At 43.8% G+C, this 20,489-nt stretch overlaps 1 protein-coding gene across 1 annotated transcript; it reads left to right on the top strand.

The window, feature by feature from the left end:
* Nucleotides 1–949: 949 nt before the first annotated feature.
* LOC135528256 (5'-nucleotidase domain-containing protein 2-like) lies at nt 950–17,516 on the top strand. Its single transcript, XM_064957216.1, has 14 exons — nt 950–1,480; nt 5,592–5,776; nt 5,905–5,979; nt 6,072–6,127; nt 6,204–6,297; nt 8,909–9,037; nt 9,544–9,604; nt 9,729–9,831; nt 10,031–10,132; nt 10,221–10,302; nt 10,390–10,476; nt 16,234–16,374; nt 16,548–16,612; nt 16,757–17,516. The coding sequence occupies exons 1-14, from the start codon at nt 1,123–1,125 to the stop codon at nt 17,016–17,018; spliced, it is 1,800 nt and encodes a 599-aa protein (XP_064813288.1). The 5' UTR covers nt 950–1,122; the 3' UTR covers nt 17,019–17,516.
* Nucleotides 17,517–20,489: the final 2,973 nt, after the last annotated feature.

Here is a 20,489-nt window from a genome sequence, read left to right as displayed (position 1 = left end):
GCTAAAGGCTTGATGCATGGCAAGATATAATAGTGGTATTGTGAAAGTGGGGTGTAATTTGTCTTGATCACCCAATGAGGCACAACACTTAATGTTTATTCTTCCTTTTTCTTCAAGGAAGCAGGTGTTCTTCTTCGGGACACCCTAGAGGCAGCAAGGTGGTGCGAACGCCAAACATTTAAAAGCACTATTTCCCTCCCTAGTGTGTTGGGATGGATGGGTAATACCGCATTACAACCCTTAAAGAACTACGGTTGTATGATGGCCTGGATGAAGAGGAAAATATTCTCCTCAAGGAACCATTCATGTTCTCGTTCCACTTACAGAGAGATTATGGCATGTTCTATGTGGAGGTAAAATGACTGTTTTTGCCTCTTTAGAGGAGCAGGAGTGAAGCCATTTTTGAGGAGTGGTCAAACCTTGTTTTTGTCTGCTGTGTTAATTGTTTCAATTGTTAATTGTTAAAAGATGACGTAGCAGTCACCCGAGTCTCTGATCTCTGTACTGGAGCTGGTATAATTTAATGTACAAAACACATTCAGCTTGTCATTATGTCTATATGGTATAGTCTGTCTCCATTCTCATAAGGAAAGTAAATAGCATTATAAATCAGGATAGGTAGTAACTGTGTATATACGCTCAATGGAATAATATAATGACAAAGTTAACATTTATCAACACAATTTTAACAGTACATGACATACTTAACAAGTATGTTGTTCACTGCAACAATATCAGTAGCTTGGCAAAAAGTGTTACAACACATGTGCTGGTACCACTTTATATAATATTTCTTACGCTCTTCAAAAATGAAACACGTTTGTATTCAACGTGTGCCTTGCACGAAGGTGTGTGTTCGTATTCAGTGTCTGACTGTCAAACCTCAGATGGACAAAAAAAAAGGTAGGCGGGGTCAAACGTTTGACTCCGCCTACATTGAGCCCTGCCCGAACTGCACACTGTAGTCAGGGGTACTTGGAGAGTGAGAAGTCAGGCCTTTCATATCTGCATGCTATTTATTTTCTGTAAGCAGGTACCAAGTTCATTCGTCAAGTTCCGCTAAAGCAATTGTAAACTCTACGGGTATATTTTTACGCATTGGTTTCGCAGTTTTTTCTTAGAATGGCCTGCAAAAAAGTGGGTACTACACTGGGCCGTGCATTGTGGCAAAACGGTAGCAGGACGCCACCTCTTTCGAGATCTTCGAAAATTATAAACTTTTCAACAAGCAGGGAATTGAAAAGTGGAGAGAAGAAATGTAAAGATCAAAGCTGTGAATCCAATTGCAGGTCGGCGGCGATGCCTTTACCTGCCGCTTGCTCCTCTACACCTGCCGCTCAAAGACATCAGGTTGGGGGCAAGAAGGGTCCCGAGGAGCCGTTGACAGTGTCTGGACGATCGTACTCCTCCACTGCCCCAAAAGCAGATCATAGGACGTACTTATGGGCACGTTATAATGAGATGAAACGGCTTGTGCACGGTAAGTAGTAGACTGACCTCACAGTCGTCCTTTTTGTCATATTTCCTCCCCCAAACGTACTGCAAATTGAGAAATCATGCGACTAAACTGAATAACAATAAGAAAGTATACTATGAAACAAATACATTATATAAAGAATGATAACAAAAAGCTTTGGAGCACCTTAAATGAAATGTTGGGCAAAAAGTCCAACTCTGCTCCATCATTCATTCAATCAGGTGGCTCATTCATTACGAAACCTACTTATATTGCCAATTACTTTAATAATTCGGCGAGGTATAGAACATTTATGCATGACATGCCAGCAACAAACGCTGACACTACAAATACAAGTATAACTGATGAAATTATGAAAAAGAAGCATTGTAATTTTGAATTCTGTAAAGTGAGTGTGGAGGAGGTGAAAAAAAATGTATATCAACAATGACAAGCCACCGGGGTCTGACAACTTGGATGGAAAATTACTGAGGATAATGGACGATATTGCCACTCCTGTTTGTCATATCTTCAATTTAAGCCTACAAGAAAGTGTGTGCCTTCTGGCCTGGAGGGAAGCAAAAGTAATTCTGCTACCCAAGAATAGTAAAGCCCCCTTTACTGGCTCAAATACCTGACCAATCAACCCGTAGTAAACTTTTGGGAAACAAATGTGTTTGACCAGTTAAAATGCTATTTTACTGTAAACAAATTGACAACAAACTATCAGCATTGCTTTTGGGAAGGACATTCAACAAGCACAGTGCTTACACAAATGACTGATGATTGGCTGAGAGAAATTGATGATAACAAGATTGTGGGAGCTGTTTTGTTAGACCTCAGTGCGGCTTTTGACATACATTACCGATCATAGTCTGCTGATGGAAAAAACATTGTGTTATGGCTTTACACCCCCTGCTATATTGTGGATAAAGAGTTACCTGTCTAACAGAACACAGAGGGTGTTCTTTAATGGAGGCCTCTCCAACACAATCCAGGTTAAATCAGGAATTCCCCAGGGCATCTTTCTAGGCCCCTTAGTTTTCTCAATCTTTACTAATGACATGCCAGTGTGTCCATGTATGCGGGTGACTCAACACTATACACGTCAGCTACTACAGCGAGTGAAATCACTGCAACACTTAACAAAGAGCTGCAGTTCGTTTCAGAATGGGTGGCAAGGAATAAGTTAGTCCTAAATATTTAAAAAATAAATAAAAGCATTGTCTTTGGGACAAATCATTCACTAAACCATAAACCTCAACTAAAGCTTTAATAAATCATGTTGAAATTGAGAAAGCTGAGGTGACTAAACTGCTTGGAGTAACCCTGGATTGTAAACTGTCATGGTCAAAGCATGTTGATACAACAGTAGCTAAGATGGGGAGAAGTCTGCCAATAATAAAATGCTGCTCTGCCTTTTTAACAACACTATCAACAAGGCCCTAGTTTTGTCACACCTGGACTACTGTTCAGTTGTGTGGTCAGTTGCCACAAAGAGAGACCTCAGAAAATTACAATTGGCTCAGAACAGGGCAGCACGGCTGGCCCTGAAATGTACACAGGGCGCTAACATTAATAATACGCATGTAGATCTCTCATGGCTCAAAGTGGAGGAGAGATTGACTTCATCAGTACTTGTTTTTGTAAGAAGTGTTGACATGCTGAATGCACCAAGCTGTCTGTTTAAACTACCAGCACACAGTTCGAACACCCATGCATACCCCACAAGACATGCCACCAGAGGTCTCTTCACAAGTCCAGAACAGACTATGGGAGGCACACAGTACTACATAGAGCCATGACTACATAGAACTCTATTCCAGGTAACTGATGCGAGCAGTAGAATCATATATAAAAAAAACATGAAAATACACCTTATGGAACAGTGGGGACTGTGAAGAGACACTCAGGCACAAATACACATGATAAGACACACACTCTACAAACACGTACACATGGATGTTGTATTGTAGATATGTGGTAGTAGAGTAGTGGCCTGAGGGAACACACTTAATGTGTTGTGAAAAGGGTTATGAAATGTAATATTTTAAATTGTATATAACTGCCTTCATGTTGCTGGATCCCAGGAAGAGTAGCTGCTGCCTTGGCAGGAACTAATGGGGACCCATAATAAACCCCAGGAAGAGTAGCTGCTGCCTTGGCAGGAACTAATGGGGACCCATAATAAACCCCAAGAAGAGTAGCTGCTGCCTTGGCAGGAACTAATGGGGACCCATAATAAACCCCAGGAAGAGTAGCTGCTGCCTTGGCAGGAACTAATGGGGACCCATAATAAACCCCAGGAAGAGTAGCTGCTGCCTTGGCAGGAACTAATGGGGACCCATAATAAACCCCAGGAAGAGTAGCTGCTGCCTTGGCAGGAGCCAATGGAGATCCTTAATAAATACAACATACAAATACGCTCAATGTCGGCACGGTAAACTTCAAAGGATTCCCATAATTTGTGATGTGCGTACACTTATAGTGATGGGTGCTGTTGGGAGTGATTCAGTACTACTCCCCATCTGCTACTGATGTGAGTCTTGTCATGTCCTGGTTGAAGACATTACCGTATGCACAGGGATTATATGAGTTCATCCTCTTCTAGACCAGTGCTGTAACAGTTCATCCCTTCCCTAGGTTTGAAAGTGGGTCAAGCATGACAGCTGGATGGCAATCCTGTCATTGGTCTTGTTTTGAAAAAATGAAAGTGAGACATTGTTGTAGCCAACATGCTCTATAACTCTACCGGCTATATTCAAAAAAATGATCTCAGAACCAATCCCAAACCCCTACAGGACAGGCCATGGTCTCTGACACACTCTTTCTCATTTACCCACTAGCCACACGATTGCATATTCTGATTCATTATCTACTCCTTCTTTCGATTGTCATCATTATGTCAGCACACAAACACATGGCCATAACCTCCACTATAAAGACATAAGAAGGATCGTACTTGGTAATGTAGGTAGAGGCAGAGTTAGAGGAGAGACACAACTCTTGAGAATGAGGTTACAAGCTAGATATGGTCAATCTATCACGTTGACGGCCAGCTGCTGGCACTTGTCTCATCCAAAAGACCTTGGCCCACTTATCTGTCATAGACAGCTAAAAATGAAACATGGTAGAGTCGTCATATTCCAGGGATTTAGTGATAGATTGGGAAACCGTTGGTGATCCTCTTTTTAATCTGAGTCTGTGTGTTTGCTGTGTGGCTGTTACGATTGTTCTGGAAGAACCAGGTTGTAAACACGCAGAGCAATACACAAATAGACACTGACAATGTTTCCATAAAATATTTTTTTAAGAGAGGCTAGAGATTCAATCAATTATGATAAACTTCACTGGGTGGTGAGCTTGACGCTCCTTTCCAATAAATATCGAGGTTCTTATTCTGGTGACATGATAATCGATGCTTGGCAGCAGTTTGACAAGTAAAAATAATCTTGCTCTTTTATCCATAATAATAATCTCATCATGTAGGCTATCTGTGCGCTGTAGCCAACAAAGCGCAGATAGCGCAGTTGGTTAGAGCGCACGTTCCAATACCAGACTGGGCACATTCGCTATAAAACATTGTGAGAAAACCATCCGTAGAGTTGAAAAGTCGATGGAAACCCATTTAACTTGTATTTCTTTATTCGTTCCATGGGAATTTTCCCTCAAATGGTATTTGCATGTGCGCTTGGCCTAGGTCATCACACACAGCCTTTTATTTGCAACAAGTCATTTTGATGGAAATAGCATATTGTTTTTATGCTGATTTTAGAATATTCACATGAAAATCAGGGATTTTGCTAAATCTTTATGTCCAGTGATTTAGATTATAAACACATTTGGCTGTTTGTGTGTGTGTGCAAAAGTTAATTTGCCTCTAAATCCTGTTCAGTGTTTCACATTTTTTACCCCCTATGAATTCCCTGTAATCCTGTTGTTGCTTGCCTCACTAAGCTCAGTACTTTGCTTCAGGTACAGTGCACTCCTGCTGTGCAATTGGCATCATCTAAAAAAAACATTAGTACTTAACATTGAAGTCCCAAATGGTGTAAAGCTGTAGTTATAAACATAGTACCAGTCTATTGTGTTGTCTCTCTATTACAATGTATGTCTCTGTGCTGTCACTTTCCAGACCTGATCCCACCAAGTGTGTGTAACCTGCTCAACTCCTCCACTATCTACGCCAACAACGAGGTCAGCCTAGCGGAAGTGGACATCTATGGGTTTGACTATGACTACACCCTGGCCCTCTACTCCGATGCCCTCAACACTATGATCTACAACACGGCCCGAGACTTCCTCATCGAGCACTTCAAGGTGTGTGTTCTCTAACTAACCCGCCAATAGACTAGCACATATTGTATATTCAGTTCTCCTGATAATTCCATGTATGAGTACAGTTGTGGGCCCTTCTAATCTGAGCATCTTCTGCTGTTGTTTGACAGTACCCTGAAGGTATCCGCAAATATGACTACATCCCCAACTTTGCTGCACGGGGTCTTCACTATGATATTCAAAAGGTAAACCCCATGAAGCAGTTCTGCCCCTCTTTTAAACATCCAATCTCAAGGTGCAGTGTGTTTACAGTACTATATGTTTTGTCTTCCCACAGGGCCTCCTAATGAAGATAGATGCTTTCCATTACATTCAGCTGGGGACTGTGTATCGGTGAGTTTTGTTTATGGGTTGGTGAATAACACTCTGCAATGTCAGTCAGTGTACTAAAACTGTGTTGACCCTATAGGGGGCTGAACCCAGTTCCAGATGAGGAGGTCCTGAGGCTCTATGGGGGGACGCACCATGTCCCCCTGCAACAGGTCAGCGGCTTCTATGGAAAGGTCAGTCACTGTGTCCTTGAAGAATACATTACCTCCGGAGTTGCCTGTTAAAATATTCACTCTGAATGCATTGACAGGATCAAGGTATTTTGTTTTAATCTGCCGCCAACAGTTATGAGGACAGGTCCTACTTAAAATGACATTACCTTTAGACGCATACAAAGCTCTCCCTTGCCCTCCATTTGGCAAATCTGACCATAACTCTATCCTCCTGGTTTCCGGGAAGCTTATAAGAAATCCCGCTTTGCACTCCGACGAACCATCAAACAGGCAAAGTGTCAATAAAGGACTAAGCTCGAATCATACTACACCGGCTCCGACGCTTGTCGGATGTGGAAGGGCTTGCAAACTAATACAGACTATAAAGGGAAGCACAGCCGAGAGCTGCCCAGTGACACGAGCCTACCAGACGAGCTAAATAACTTATATGCTCGCTTCGAGGCAAGTAACACCGAAACATGCATGAGAGCATCAGCTGTTCCGGAGGACTGTGATCACGCTCTCCGCAGCCGAAGTGAGTACGACTTTTAAAAGGGTCAACATTCACAATGTCGCTTGGCCAGACGGATTACCAGGACGTGTACTTTGAGCATACGCTGACCAACTGGCAAGGGTCTTCACTGACATTTGCCAGTAATATCAACATGTTTCAAGCAGACCACCGTAGTCCCTGCCTAAATGACTACTGACCAGGAACACTCACGTCTGTAGCCATGAAATGCTTTGAAAGGCTGGTCATGTATCACATCAACACCATTAACCCAGAAACCCTAGACCCACTCCAATTTGCATACCACACCAACAGATCCACAGATGATGCAGTCTCTATTGTACTCCACACTACCCTTTCCCACCTGGACAAAAGGAACACCTATGTGAGAATGCTATTCACTGACTACAGCTCAGCGTTCAACACCGTAGTGCCCTCTAAGCTCATCACTAAGCTAAGGACCCTGGGACTAAACACCTCCCTCTGCAACTGGATCCTTGACTTCCTGACGGGCCGACCCCAGGTGGTAAGGGTAGGTAACAACATATCCGCCACGCTGATCCTCAACGCGGGGGCCCCTCAGGGGTGCGTGCTCAGTCCCCTCCTGTCCTCCCTGTTCACTCATGACTGCACGGCCAGGCACAACTCCAACATCCTCATTAAGTTTGCTGATGACGGCCTCACGGGTGGCGCAGTGGTTAAGGGCGCTGTACTATCAGACATTGGGTTCGCGCCCAGGCTCTGTCGTAACCGGCCGTGACCGGGAGGTCCGTGGGGCGACGCACAATTGGCCTAGCGTCGTCCGGGTTAGGGAGGGCTTGGTCGGTAGGGATGTCCTTGTCTCATCGCGCACCAGCGACTCCTGTGCTGGGACGGGCGCAGTGCGCGCTAACCAAGGTTGCCAGGTACACAGTGTTTCCTCCGACACATTGGTGCAGCTGGCTTCCGGGTTGGATGTGCGCTGTGTTAAGCAGTGCGACTTGGTTGGGTTGTGTATAGGAGGACGCATGACTTTCAACCTTCGTCTCTCCCGTGCCCGTACGGGAGTTGTAACGATGAGACAAGATAGTAGCTACTACAACAATTGGATACCACAAAAAAGGGGTAAAAAGTCACACACAAAAAAAATAATAAGTTTGCTGATGACAAAACAATAGTAGGCCTGATCACCGACATTGATGAGACAACCTATAGGGAGGAGGTCAGAGACCTGACCGTGTGGTGAAAGGACAACAACCTCTCCCTCAACGTGATCAAGACAAAGGGGATGATTGTGGACTACATGAAAAGGAAGACCGAGCATTTACTGCTGCTCTTGAATTATTTGTTATTCTTATCTCTTACTTTTTTTGTTAGTTGTTGTTGTATTTTCTTAAAACTGCATTGTTGGTTAACGGCTTAAAAGTAAGCATTTACTGTAACCTGTTGTATTCGGCGCATGTGACTAATAAAATTTGATTTGATATAAGCATTGTATTTTGTAAGCTCAACTTTTGTCATTACTCTTTTAGCAACTGACAAGCAACATTTCACTAATCAAGTAAACGAGCTAATCTGCTACAGGATGTTAACGTTAAAGCCTTTTTTTGTAGTTTGTTTGTAATTACAGGTTATTATTGGACTAATCTTAATACATCTCTAGATGTAGTCTGACTGTGGCATAGTGTTTGTTCATCAGGTTCAGTCTGTAGGGCCAGGGGCTTTGATGTTTTCACACAGGTTCACATTCTTTACATTCTTCTACATTGAATGCAGCACTGTGGAGGGAGCACACCATGCCTCCCCTGCCTTCTAATCTTCCATCACAAACATACGCCCACTACCCACAATCCTCTGGGTCTGGCACCGGGATCCCTGTCTTTATAAATTAGGGATTAGCTCTGTGTACAGGCCTTGCTCCCTGTGGACACTGGTTTAATTTTTTCCTCCATGGAAAGTAACTGGTTCTAAACATGGTGCCTCATTTGAGCTAGAAGCATTAGGTGGTAATATAATGTTTATAAATAAGTATTTCATGTACATTTTGAAACTGCATTTCTCTAATCACACCCAATTTAGAGTCATGGTAATACTGTATATTTTTTATAAGAATACAATAAGCAGCTGATTTATCATCCACAGGGACCAAAGGTTAAGCAGTTTATGGACATCTTCTCCATCCCAGAGATGACCCTCCTGGCTGTGGCCAATGATTTCTTCATCTCCAACGACATCGAGTACGATCCCGAGCACCTCTACAAAGACGTTTCAGTGAGTGTCTCAGCGCACTCTCATGCCATTTATCACCTTGTGTAATGTTCTTTCCCTCCCTCTTGCTGGTTTTCCAAACCCTCTGCCAGGTTAATTTGACCGTTTGGACACAGTGGGGGGTTTCAGCACCAGGTTCAGATCTCTGTCCTCCTCCTAGAGAGAGGTTGCCAGGGATTCAGACATGTGGACAAATGAACAATAGCTGTTCTCATTCCCAACTGGGGTCCAAGGGTTTAACTTACAGTTTGTCCTTTTCAGATTCACTTTGTCTGCCAGAAGAAACAGACGTGATCTAGCTTTGACTTTATCCTCCCTCGTCCTTTTCGTAACCAAGCTCTTCTGCCTGTTAGACTGGGTTGGAGTAGAGAGTGTGATATTCAGAACCTGACTATATGCACTATGAGCATGTTGAATTTATCCTTATCTGTAGATACATGTTGTAACTGAATTTAAGTAGATTCATTGGCACTTGTTATTTGCATAATGTATGTTATTCTGATCCTCAGGAAGCCATTGGAATGGTTCACATCAAAGGCTACATGTACAAATGGATCATGCAAGATCTGGGTGAGCGATGTTGGATTCTGTTTGTGGTCCAGTCAAATACCTTATTTTCAGAAGCCTGCAGAATGTTAAAGTTGGACATGTTTTTGTTAATGTTGTTATTTTTCCCCTCATTTCCCATCCATAGAGAAGTACATTCTGGGAAGGGATGAGACTTATGCTGTTCTGCATCGCCTGGTCAGCCACGGGAAGAAACTGTTCCTCATCACCAACAGCCCCTTCAGCTTTGTGTGAGTGTCCATCTGAGTGTCCATCTGAGTGTCCATCTGAGTTTCCATCTGAGTGTCCATCTGAGTGTCCATCTGAGGATGAAGACCCAGGGTCACGTGTTTGATGCCATTCCATTTGCTCCGTTCCAACCATTATTATGAGCCGTCCTCCCCTCAGCAGCCTCCTGTGGTCCAGTCACTCTGATATCTCTGATTGTAGGGATAAAGGCATGAGGTACATGGTTGGGAAGGACTGGAGGGACTTCTTTGATGTGGTCATCGTTCAGGCAGACAAACCACACTTCTTCAATGATTGTGTCAAGTGAGTATGGAGTGTTCTTGTTGACCAGGTTGTCATGTGTTTATTGGGACCATATTCAATTTGCTCGCCAATGTTGCCCCTTTTACAGACCATTTAGACGCCTGGATGGAAATGGTGACCTCCAGTGGGACAAAATAAACAGTCTGGACAAAGGACAGATCTACAAACAAGTGTGTACACCTTCAATATTAAACTACAATGCTCATGACCTCATCTCCCCCATAACAGAATACTGAGGCATTTAGTTTGTGTTTCAGGGAAACCTGTACGACTTCCTGAGGCTGACAGGCTGGAGAGGGTCCAGTGTGCTATACTTTGGAGACCATCTCTACAGTGACTTGGCTGTGAGTGACTATTTTATCTCACTATGATTGAAAAAATGTGGTTTGGTTACAAAATCAAAGGACCATTCAAATAGATAGAAAACTCAGTTTCCAGGTTGGTAGTAACTACTACAGCAATGTCCATCCAAAACAATGAGGAGACAGTATTTCCAGTTTAGGGGGTTTTTAAAGGACAGAAAACAAACAAACACACACACACACACACACACACACACACACACACACACACACACACACACACACACCACAAATGGAAAACACTAACAAATAGCTAATGCTACATGACATACTAATGCATTCTCAATGTAAATGCTAAAGCTAGCACTAATGCTAGCGGGAGCGCGAGCAAGCTAACAAACTCAATATAAATGTCAAAATGCAACAACAGCAAATACTTAGCTCCAAAACCAATGGACATAAAGATCTTAAGGCGTTTACATTTTAGATGCATGCATAATAAAATGTTAGATAGCAAGTACATTGTCCACAAGAGGAAAAAGGTAGCTAAGTGAAAAAGGTGGTGCTTGTCAGGATGGAAAGCCATGTTATCTGGCTTATGCCCTGCCATGCCATAGGGGTCCTAAATGAATTACCCTGAAGTCTTGGCAATAGAGGCTGCTGATTGGTTAATATAAGAATGACTGGGGTGACTTTGGTCAAAAAGAAAACTAAAGGTGGTTAGGGTCTGAAAACTGCCTGACTAAACTAACCAGAAGGGAGTGCTACAAAGCTGGCCGTTTTTTCAGTCGCCCCCAAATGTGTTGAACGAATTTGCTTCAACTGACAAGCCAGCTAAGGGTCAGTAGCTTCTTGAGGAAGGGTGGCCAGCTGAATTACCCGAGCGACAGTGTCACATTCTGACCTTAGTTTATTTTTTATGTCTTTGTGTTAGGTTGGTCAGGATGTGAGTTGGGGTGGGTTGTCTATGTTCCTTTTTCTATGTTATATTTTCTACGTGTTTGGCCTAGTATGGTTCTCAATCAGAGGCAGGTGTCGTTCGTTGTCTCTGATTGAGAATCATACTTAGGTAGCCTTTACCCACCTGTGTTTTGTGGGTGATTGTTTTCTGTTTTGTGTCTGCACCAGACAGAACTGTTTCGGTTTAATTTTTTGTTCTCTTGTTGTTTTTGTTTTTAAGTGTTCTGTTCTATTAAATATCATGAACACTTACCACGCTGCGTATTGGTCCGATCTCTCATACTCCTCGTCAGAGGAGGACGAATCTCGTTACAGACAGGCCTGACGTAGGTTCTGTCTTTGACTTGGATCTCCACTGTCCTCACTTTCCCGCCTGCTTCAGGGATAACTGACTTGACAGTTCCAATTTGCCAGAGCACTCTAGAAGACTGATTGTCCACGATCATCACAACGCTCCCCACTGCAAGGTCTCCCTTACCCCTGTGCCACTTTTGGAGGACTGCTCTCCTCCCTTGAAATGTGTTCCTCAATTGGACAAGATCTCAAAAGGGCTTTCCTCTGCGAGTGATGAAGCATCTCAAAAGCATCAGGAATGAATTTGTATCTATGTTCGAGAATAGATCCACCTGTACAGATGATGCCCTGTCTCTTTTAATTTCTTTAGCCAATCTTGATAACATACGGTCCAAAGCATTCCACACCTGTAGTATAGAACGTCGGCTTGTAGAACCGCAGTTGGGCTGGAGGCAGGTCAGCCATCTTAGGTATATCTGTATGGCATCACCATGCTGGAAGCGACAGATAGCTGCCCCCCCCTCAGAATCCAGATCCCTCGAAGTAACTCGACAAACACCCCCTCTGGGTGGGTGCTTGTCATATTTCTTAATTAGTAGCCTTGTGACCGAATCACATCTCCAAAAGCCTTTCCGGTGTCGTTGTTGTACTCTGGGGCCAGAGTTACCAGACGGCTGCTCAGAGGAACTGGCTTTACCTGCTTCTAGTAGGGAGAGGTCTTCTGGGAAACTCTGACTGGGCATGTCTGAGAACTTTGAGTTCGGCTTGCTTGAAGTTGTCAGCTGAGGATCTTTTGACACTACTGTCCGCCTCGTGTAGTGACTGCATTGTGGCTTCCTCTAGCTCCAAAAAAGTGTTTTTACTGGCAAACATCAGGGAGAGACAACTTAGTGTCCGCTGACAGGAGTCCATATAAAGTAGGCTTCCACAGCCCGTGTCAGGTCTTCTCAGCCAGGATGACTGTGCCTGCCATAGGAAGGGAGGACATTGACTCCAATGATCATGTTCTGAGACGGTGTCGTATGATGGCATCAGCTGGATTGCTCTCTGTGTCCACGTAACGCCAGGCCTGGTCATCTGTGAGCTCCTCTATTTGTGCATGTCTTGTGCCCACAAATACTTTGTACCTGCTGGAGTCTGACTGGAGCCAGGTTAAGACCGTTGTAGAATCCGGTCAGTATGTGATGTCATGGATCTCCAGGGTGAGTTGTCTTCTGAGGGCCACTGCCAGCTGGGCAGTGCATCGCAGCGCTCGAGTCTTGCCATTTTGGAGCCACTCTTGATATTGCTGCAAGGAATGCCACCTAGACTCGCCCATTGGCATCTTCAGTGCGGAGGTACGCATCAGCACCATACGCACGCTCTGAAACATCACTGAAGACATGGACACTTCTTGTGCTGTCTGGGAGGTCCATCTTGACAGTGTGACCTGAGGCACAAGTAAGCCATGTGTGGAGATTTTCAGGTAGATCTAGGTCATCCCAACCCCTTTTCTTGTCTCAGAGCCTCTGGACCATGGCCTTGCCTGTGTGGTGTATAATGGAGGTCTTAGAAATAGACTTTGGGAAAGCCCACCTAGACCCGATATGCGGAAATACTGTGAGCGAGTGACAGGGAAAGCAGGGAGAATGGAGGAAGAGACAGCAGCCAACCAAGCTGACTCGTAATATAGTAAACTAATAGCTGCCATAGCTAGGTTATTTATCATCAAATATGATTATGTAGTACCTGTTTTGACTGCATCAAACCCGGGAGAAACTAGTTAAGCTATCTAACGTTAGCTAGTTAGGTTAATTGAGGCTGCAGTGCATGCGCTTTCTCATCCTACAGGTACAAATAACAACAACAGAATATTAAGTGGCAGCCTACTAGTTGGCTCTTGGTCGTTGTAGCCTATCCTTCTCCTTTAACTTTTAATTCTGTCATTTTAATTTCATCTTCCATTGATTAGCCTAGATATCTCCTAACTTTTGCCACACACAGAGGCTCTATGACTGTAGACTATTGCCGCTTTGATGACTTATAATTGGCCAACAACAACAACAAGCTACACACGCCATGCTACACTCTTGAGAAAAGCAAGAGCAGCAAGACAACCTTTTTCTCTCTCCCTCTTTCTACTGCAGCTGTCAAGTTCGGATCTGTATGGCCCCTTCCGGACAAGTCAGTTAAAAATATACATACCCAAGACCCGTGACAATCATATCAGATCTGACCCAGACCAGTGACCATTTTTAGAATTCTGGATCCGGACCTGCTCGGGACCTGGATCAGGTCTCAGATGGATTCATGAAGACCTCTAGTGTATGGGATGATGAAGCTGAGTGGATCGTACTGGCTCGTACAGCTTTCTCCATATATTGTGCATGGTGGGCCCAGCTTTCTCCATGTGACCATGCTTGTAGACCAGAGTGTCAGACAGACATTGCCATCCTGGGTGAACCAGAGCTCACAAAGAAGTACTGAACAGGCAGTGCTTCTCCCATGACCATACACCCGGAGACTGGTACTGTACAGGCTTTGGCTTTGTCCTTTCTCTGCTCACCTCCGTGGAGGATGGTGGTGGTCTTGGGGAAAGACTTGTCTTTCCGCTGATCTTTGCGTGAGCCAGGGTGGTCCCTGCCTTGGTCGCAGCTGAACTGCGTGCCATCTTCTTGCACTCTCACTGTCACTCCCTGGCAATAGAGAGGCTTTTTATTCTCTATTTTGGTTAGGCCAGGGTGTGACTAGGGTTGGCATTCTATGTTCTTTTTTCTATGTTTTTGTATTTCTTTGTTTTTGGCCGGGTATGGTTCTCAATCAGGGACAGCTGTCTGTCGTCTCTGATTGAGAACCATACTTTGGTAGCTCTCGCCCACATGGGTTTTGTGGATAGTTATTTTCTGTTTAGTGTGTTTTGCACCTGACGGAGTTGTTTCGGTTGTTTCTTTTGTTCCTTGTTGTATTTAGTGTTGTTTATTAAAATAATGATGAACACTTACCACGCTGCATCTTGGTCCTCACCTTCTTCCACAAACGGTCGTTACACTCACCTCGTACTCAAGCCACTCTGCCAGGTGAAGTAGGGTTGGAATGGGTATCTTTGGAATACCTTGGTGTCATCACTGTCCATTAATCCTGTGATACGCTGGAGGGCAAACTGGTGGGGCTGGCCAATTCAGTTCTGTGAGGGAATCCAAGGTGGTTCTGTATGGGTACGTGCTGCTGCTGTAGGAGTCTGCAATTAGCAACGCCTCTTCCAAATTCAGGTGGTCAGCATTTGGATTCAGGTGGTCAACATATGAAACTTGAAGCAATCTGTTGCATCTACGGGCAGCACATTCTTGAGGGCTAACTCCCGTGGGTCTTATTTGACGAAGTTGGGGATGTTAGGAGTTGGTTCCGGTAGGTGCGCTCCCAGATGGGTGGAGAAGGTGTGCGGTAGCGGACAGGTGCGTGACAACGACGATCAGGTGAGTAGTCGCAGTGGCGGCGATCAGGTGAGGGCTGATGACAGCGATCAGGTGTAGGCTGACGATGGCGATCAGGTGTGGCTGACAGTGGGGTTCAGGTGTATGCTGACGGCTGTTAGGTATAGACTGACAACAGCGGTCAGGTGTAGGCTGATGACGACGGTCAGGTGTAGGCTGGCGGCGGTCAGGTGTAGGTGATGGCTCACGACAGTGAGGATTTGATTGAGTTGATGATGACTGGTTTGGGTCGGGGAGCTCTCAGCAATGAGCTGTTTGATCTTATCACGCTGCCTTTGTGACCTCAGTGTGTCCTCTCTGGTTGTCACCAGCTATGCCAGCTCAGGCTGACGTTGATCTTGATGACCTCGAGTCGGGGTGTGCCTGCTGTGGGGTGCTGGTGAGTTGGCAACCGATGAGAATGAGGCTCCATCCTCAATGTTGCGACGCAGCCTGGGAGGTGAATTGAACTGCTGGATACTCATTGAAGCGGATGAGGTTAGCTCTTCCTAATAATTCCATTATCTCAACTTGTCACTCTCCTCTTCAGTTAGCTTCAGGCACGTTGTGAGCGTTCTGGAAGAAGAGCGGGTGCTTCTCTCATCTTTTGTAGGAGTTTAACTGCTGCAGGTCTGGTTGTGAGAGAAAGTAATTCCTCCCACAGCGACCTCTACTCGTGGTCCCTTGTTGGGGTGGTCTGTATGGTGTTCTCTTCCTTGACTCGTAGCTTACCTCATAATCGACTAGATGATTTGGAGAGCGAGTCTGATGGAGGTGACAAATCATTACTTGTGGAAGTTGTTCTCTGGTGACTGCCATCCTTGGGCTTTAGCAGGTATTGCTTCCGGCCCATAAAGTCCATATTTTTTTAATGATGATAATGATAAACTAGGAACCAATATACTACACACATATTGAACTCCTATAAAACCAATTATAACAATTCTTAAATGTGTGTTCATGCTGCCTGCTGAGAGGTGAAACCCAAGCTCACTCTTTGGTGAACAAAAGATTATATTGTATTATATTCTTTCACTCACTGATTAAACCTTTGAGCTGGTTTACTGTCCTTTACATGGTATTCTCCCTCTTCAAGGATCTGATGCTGCGTCATGGGTGGCGTACGGGAGCCATTGTGCCTGAGCTGGATCTGGAGACCAAGGTGGTGAACACAGAACAATATGCCCAGAGCCTCACATGGCTTCAGGCCCTCACAGGCCTGCTGGAACGCATGCAGGTACACGCCTCTGGGGAATAGACACTGGCATGTTTTCCCTTCCCCCCATATTAACATACATACAAGGTCTCTTTTGAATTCATTATTTGATAAGGAGCGGTATCTGTACATCTTAAGTATGATTGTCAAGTTCTTCCCATACAGTAGTTGACTCTTGTCATGTCTTTTTGTAGATGCATCGGGATTCACAGTCTAGGGAGGTTCTGCAGGATTGGCTGAAGGAGAGAGAGGAGCTCAGGTTGGCCAGATGGATTTAGTGGTACTAATTGAGTACCTTTTACTCTGGACATTTGAAGTGATTAGGATTTCATATCTGCAGAGCCTGAAAATGACCCACTTGTATTTGTATTATCTCTTCCTCTCTTGTCCCTTTTAATTACAGACTAAGAACAAAGAACCTCTTCAACCCCCAGTTCGGCAGCATCTTCCGCACCTGTCACAACCCCACCTACTTCTCCCGCCGCCTGTGTCGCTTCTCAGACGTCTACATGGCCTCCATCAGCTGCCTGCTGAACTACGACCTCTCCTACACCTTCTACCCCCGACGCACCCCTCTGCAGCACGAGGCGCCCCTGTGGATGGATCAGCTCTGCACTGGCTGCATGAAGACCCCCTTCCTAGAGGAGATGGCCCACATTCGCTGAGCCAACAATGGGTTCCTAGAACTGGGTTCTCAACATGGACATAAAAAAACAGACCACTAGGGGGAACTGTAGATTAAATACATTTAGGTTATTGCTCTTACTGTAAGTGAACACTGTGAGTATTATCATGGCCTATATAGGAGTTACTCTGTGGCAGACCTGATGTAAATTAATTAATCATTAGACACGGAAGAATATGTTTGCACTTTATGAACCTTAATCACCCTTCATTGTACATTATTAGTTATTAACTAATGGGTAACACCCATCTCTGTGAGACTGGCACACAATACAGCTGGTTGCATTTGATGACAGACGAAGCATGTGCCCATAATGGACACTGTCTGTTCTATGGAGAAGGCATAGCTAGTAATGTATGTTGTTCATTATGTATGTTGAAAATACCGTAGCTGCTTTTAAAACCTGTTTTTGTGCCTGTATACATTCAATAGAGTATATGACCAAATTAAAATTAAAATACATTTGTCACTGATCTAACACGAGGTGGCCAGTAGTTTCATTTGTCGTGATGTTGCCTATGATTGTTGAATGTCCATAAAATGGAATTATGCATTGTGAGAATGAAATGTATAAATCAAGAAATGTGTATGAACCTTTGAGGTAGGCATCTATTTGAATGGATTAGAGCTATTCCCAAGTCTACCACTTCCTCAGCTATCACATAGGCTAGGTCTAGGCTACTTACTATCATGAAAGCACTTTGCCAGGAAATGTTTCCAATAATGCATTTTTACATTTCATTTCACGGCTGTCATCAGTCAGAACTTCGAGAAAAAACAACGGTTCCCAGGCAAGAGCTGGCATATGTTCTTGAAGCTCCTAGTATGATATAAACTGAAGGCATAGGCTATTTTGTACATTTGTCTTCATAATGATCTCATTGGCTGGTGGTTGCACGTCGCTAGGCATCACCTCACCACCAGCGTGAGGGTACCAGTGCCACCTCAGCTGCGCACGAGACAGACCAAGCAAGCTCGCAAACTCCTGGCTGACACCCCTGTCAAAGAAAGAGGTAAGCAAAAAAACATGCATGTTTGATACTTATTTAAAGCTTTATTGCGTATTGAATCTAGTTTATTAAGATACATACTCGTTTGAGAGTGTTTGTGTAGTTTAAACGGGCATGGAGTGAGAATTTGAAAGTGAACATGTTTGAACATTGAAATTGTTTCGTTTTTTTGCGACATTTCTTGTTCAGTTATTTTCACTTCTATAGACCGCTAGAACATTTCCATAGAAGCCATGGAGCCAAGTTGTATTGATATAGCCACTAAATATCATGCTAGTTTTAACACTGAGTGTATGAATTGTAGCAAAGGAGAGTGGGAGTCGCAGTTCTTTTAATCTTTTCTACCACAGAAGAGAAAGCTAAGAGAAATATGCATTTTAAAGCTGAATTTAAAGGTACTAAATGTAACAAACTATTGCTGTCAAATTGACTGGGGCCAGAAAATATTTTGTTGTCGAATTCACTGGTCTGTTGTTGAGTTGACAACGGTCTGTTGACCAATAAGAAGGCTGCACCATTAGAATGCAATTTGGGGCAAAATATTTGTGGTGGTAAAATGTTGTGAAACATATCATTCCACTATTACTGTAGATGCATCAAGGACATTTTCTGAAATTACACTGCAAAAATATTGCATGTAGCATTACTGTCAGATGAATGTAAACAACAACAACTTTATGAAAACACATACATCAGGGTGTGGTTTAGGATGTTGCATGCCAGTAAACCAATATAAGGAGAAGCTGTCACAAGCAGAACTCTCAATAGCAGAGGCATTTTCTTCCTTGATTTAATTCCCCAAGACTCTTGCTGTAGTTACCCAGCTGGTGTATCTGTCAGAATGGGTTGTTCACATTAGCCTTTTAATTGTGTCCCATGTCGGTTAAATTGATTTTGACTGTAGCAGCATGTTATGCGTAGGTTATCTCCTCTGACATGTATGATGTATTGATTGATATTCTCCTTGTCTCAGCTGTTCTAAGGGAATTGACCTGGTCATGGAGCTGACATGGGCTGTACATCATGGAACTAAACTGGCTTATAGGCCATTCATCATGTTCACCAAAACCAGTAGGGGGGTTCGGGGGCATCCTCCCCTGGCAAAATTGATTTAAACAGCTAAATGCATGAATTTGGAGCACTTTGAAATTAACATTGAGAGATTAGATGTGCAGTAATTATAATCCATAGAGCAGCTTTAAGTGATACAGTCTGCTGTGTGCTCACTCCTACTCTGCCTCTCTCCATCACTTTCTCTATGTCGTCTGTTGCTGTCCCTCATGTCTGCCCTCTTCTGTTGCTGTCTCTTGTCTATCCCCCTCTCTCATCTTTCCCTGGTTGTAAAAAGTGTAAAAGTTAACAATTGTTTTAATAGTAATTTTAAAGGGTTTTTCACCTCACCTGTAAATTCTTTGTAAACCATGTTTTAATTTTTCACTGTCTGTATTTCACCTGTTATAATTTGTGCAAATAAATAAAATGAAATAGAATCTATAGAACAGCTTGAAGTGATACAGTCTAATGTGTGCTCAACCCACCTCTGTTCTCTCCATCTCTTGTGCCACTTTCTGTGTCTTATTAGGTGTCTCTCCATCATATCCTTATCTTCTGTTGCTATCTCTTTGTCTTGTCTGGTGTCTCTTTCCATCGTCTACTTTTCTGTTACTGTCTCTGTATCTGGTGTCTCTCTTTAGTTTTTCAATCCAAAACGGTCAAGGGGATACTGGGGTAGCTTAACTTGTTTTGGGCCTGTGTCTGGGTCACCTAAATCATCCTCATCCCTAAAGTTGCCACTGGCTGCTGCTGTTCTAAGTGATCCACTGGCCTGCTATTCTCATCTGTCTTCCTCCTGGGCTCATCCCCAATGTGACAACATGTCATTAGTTTGTTTAAAAGGGTGAATGCACTTCCTGATTTGGCATGTTTTAGATTTGGTTCATTAAGAAATGCAAGCGACCATGACTGAATTCGAACGCGAGTTGGTTTCGGGGTGTGGTTTGATGTGGGTGTCTCGTGTGTGTGTGTTCGCACATGGGAAGAGTTAGCTAAAGTATTTCACCAATTAGCTTCAGCCTGCTGGTGTGCAACCTGACTGACTCTCCGGGGCTATGTTAGGGACCACAAAACTCTGTTTTGGACGAGACTGTCTGTGACAAAAATGATCCTATTTACACTGTGTAGTCAATTTTAACAGTAGGATAAATGTTTCTGACTCATATTGATGCAACATGGACTGTACAGTTACATGACCTACATCATGATCAAGCAAGTGCATTTTTCCGAAATTTCGGACCACTAAACAACTATTGATTTAGAACCAGAGTTCCCGCAAGTCACAAAGAAAACAGGAGCTGCCTCCACTATTCCAGCACCATTTCAACATCAACAAATCACCAATCAACTTAAGCTAAATATGATGAGCCTCATGGTTTGGATTTCTG

Source organism: Oncorhynchus masou, chromosome 33 (genome assembly GCF_036934945.1).
Source record: "Oncorhynchus masou masou isolate Uvic2021 chromosome 33, UVic_Omas_1.1, whole genome shotgun sequence".
NCBI lineage: Eukaryota > Metazoa > Chordata > Actinopteri > Salmoniformes > Salmonidae > Oncorhynchus > Oncorhynchus masou.
This window is presented reverse-complemented; position numbering and strand designations above follow the sequence as displayed.

Excerpts from the sequence above, each read along its gene's own strand:
- LOC135528256 (XM_064957216.1), top strand. The coding sequence starts at position 1,123 with ATGGCCTGCAAAAAAGTGGGTACTACACTGGGCCGTGCATTGTGGCAA. Across the intron at positions 10,133-10,220 it reads TTCTTCAATGATTGTGTCAA|ACCATTTAGACGCCTGGATG; the intron begins GTGAGTATGGAG and ends CCCCTTTTACAG. Across the intron at positions 16,613-16,756 it reads AAGGAGAGAGAGGAGCTCAG|ACTAAGAACAAAGAACCTCT; the intron begins GTTGGCCAGATG and ends TTTTAATTACAG.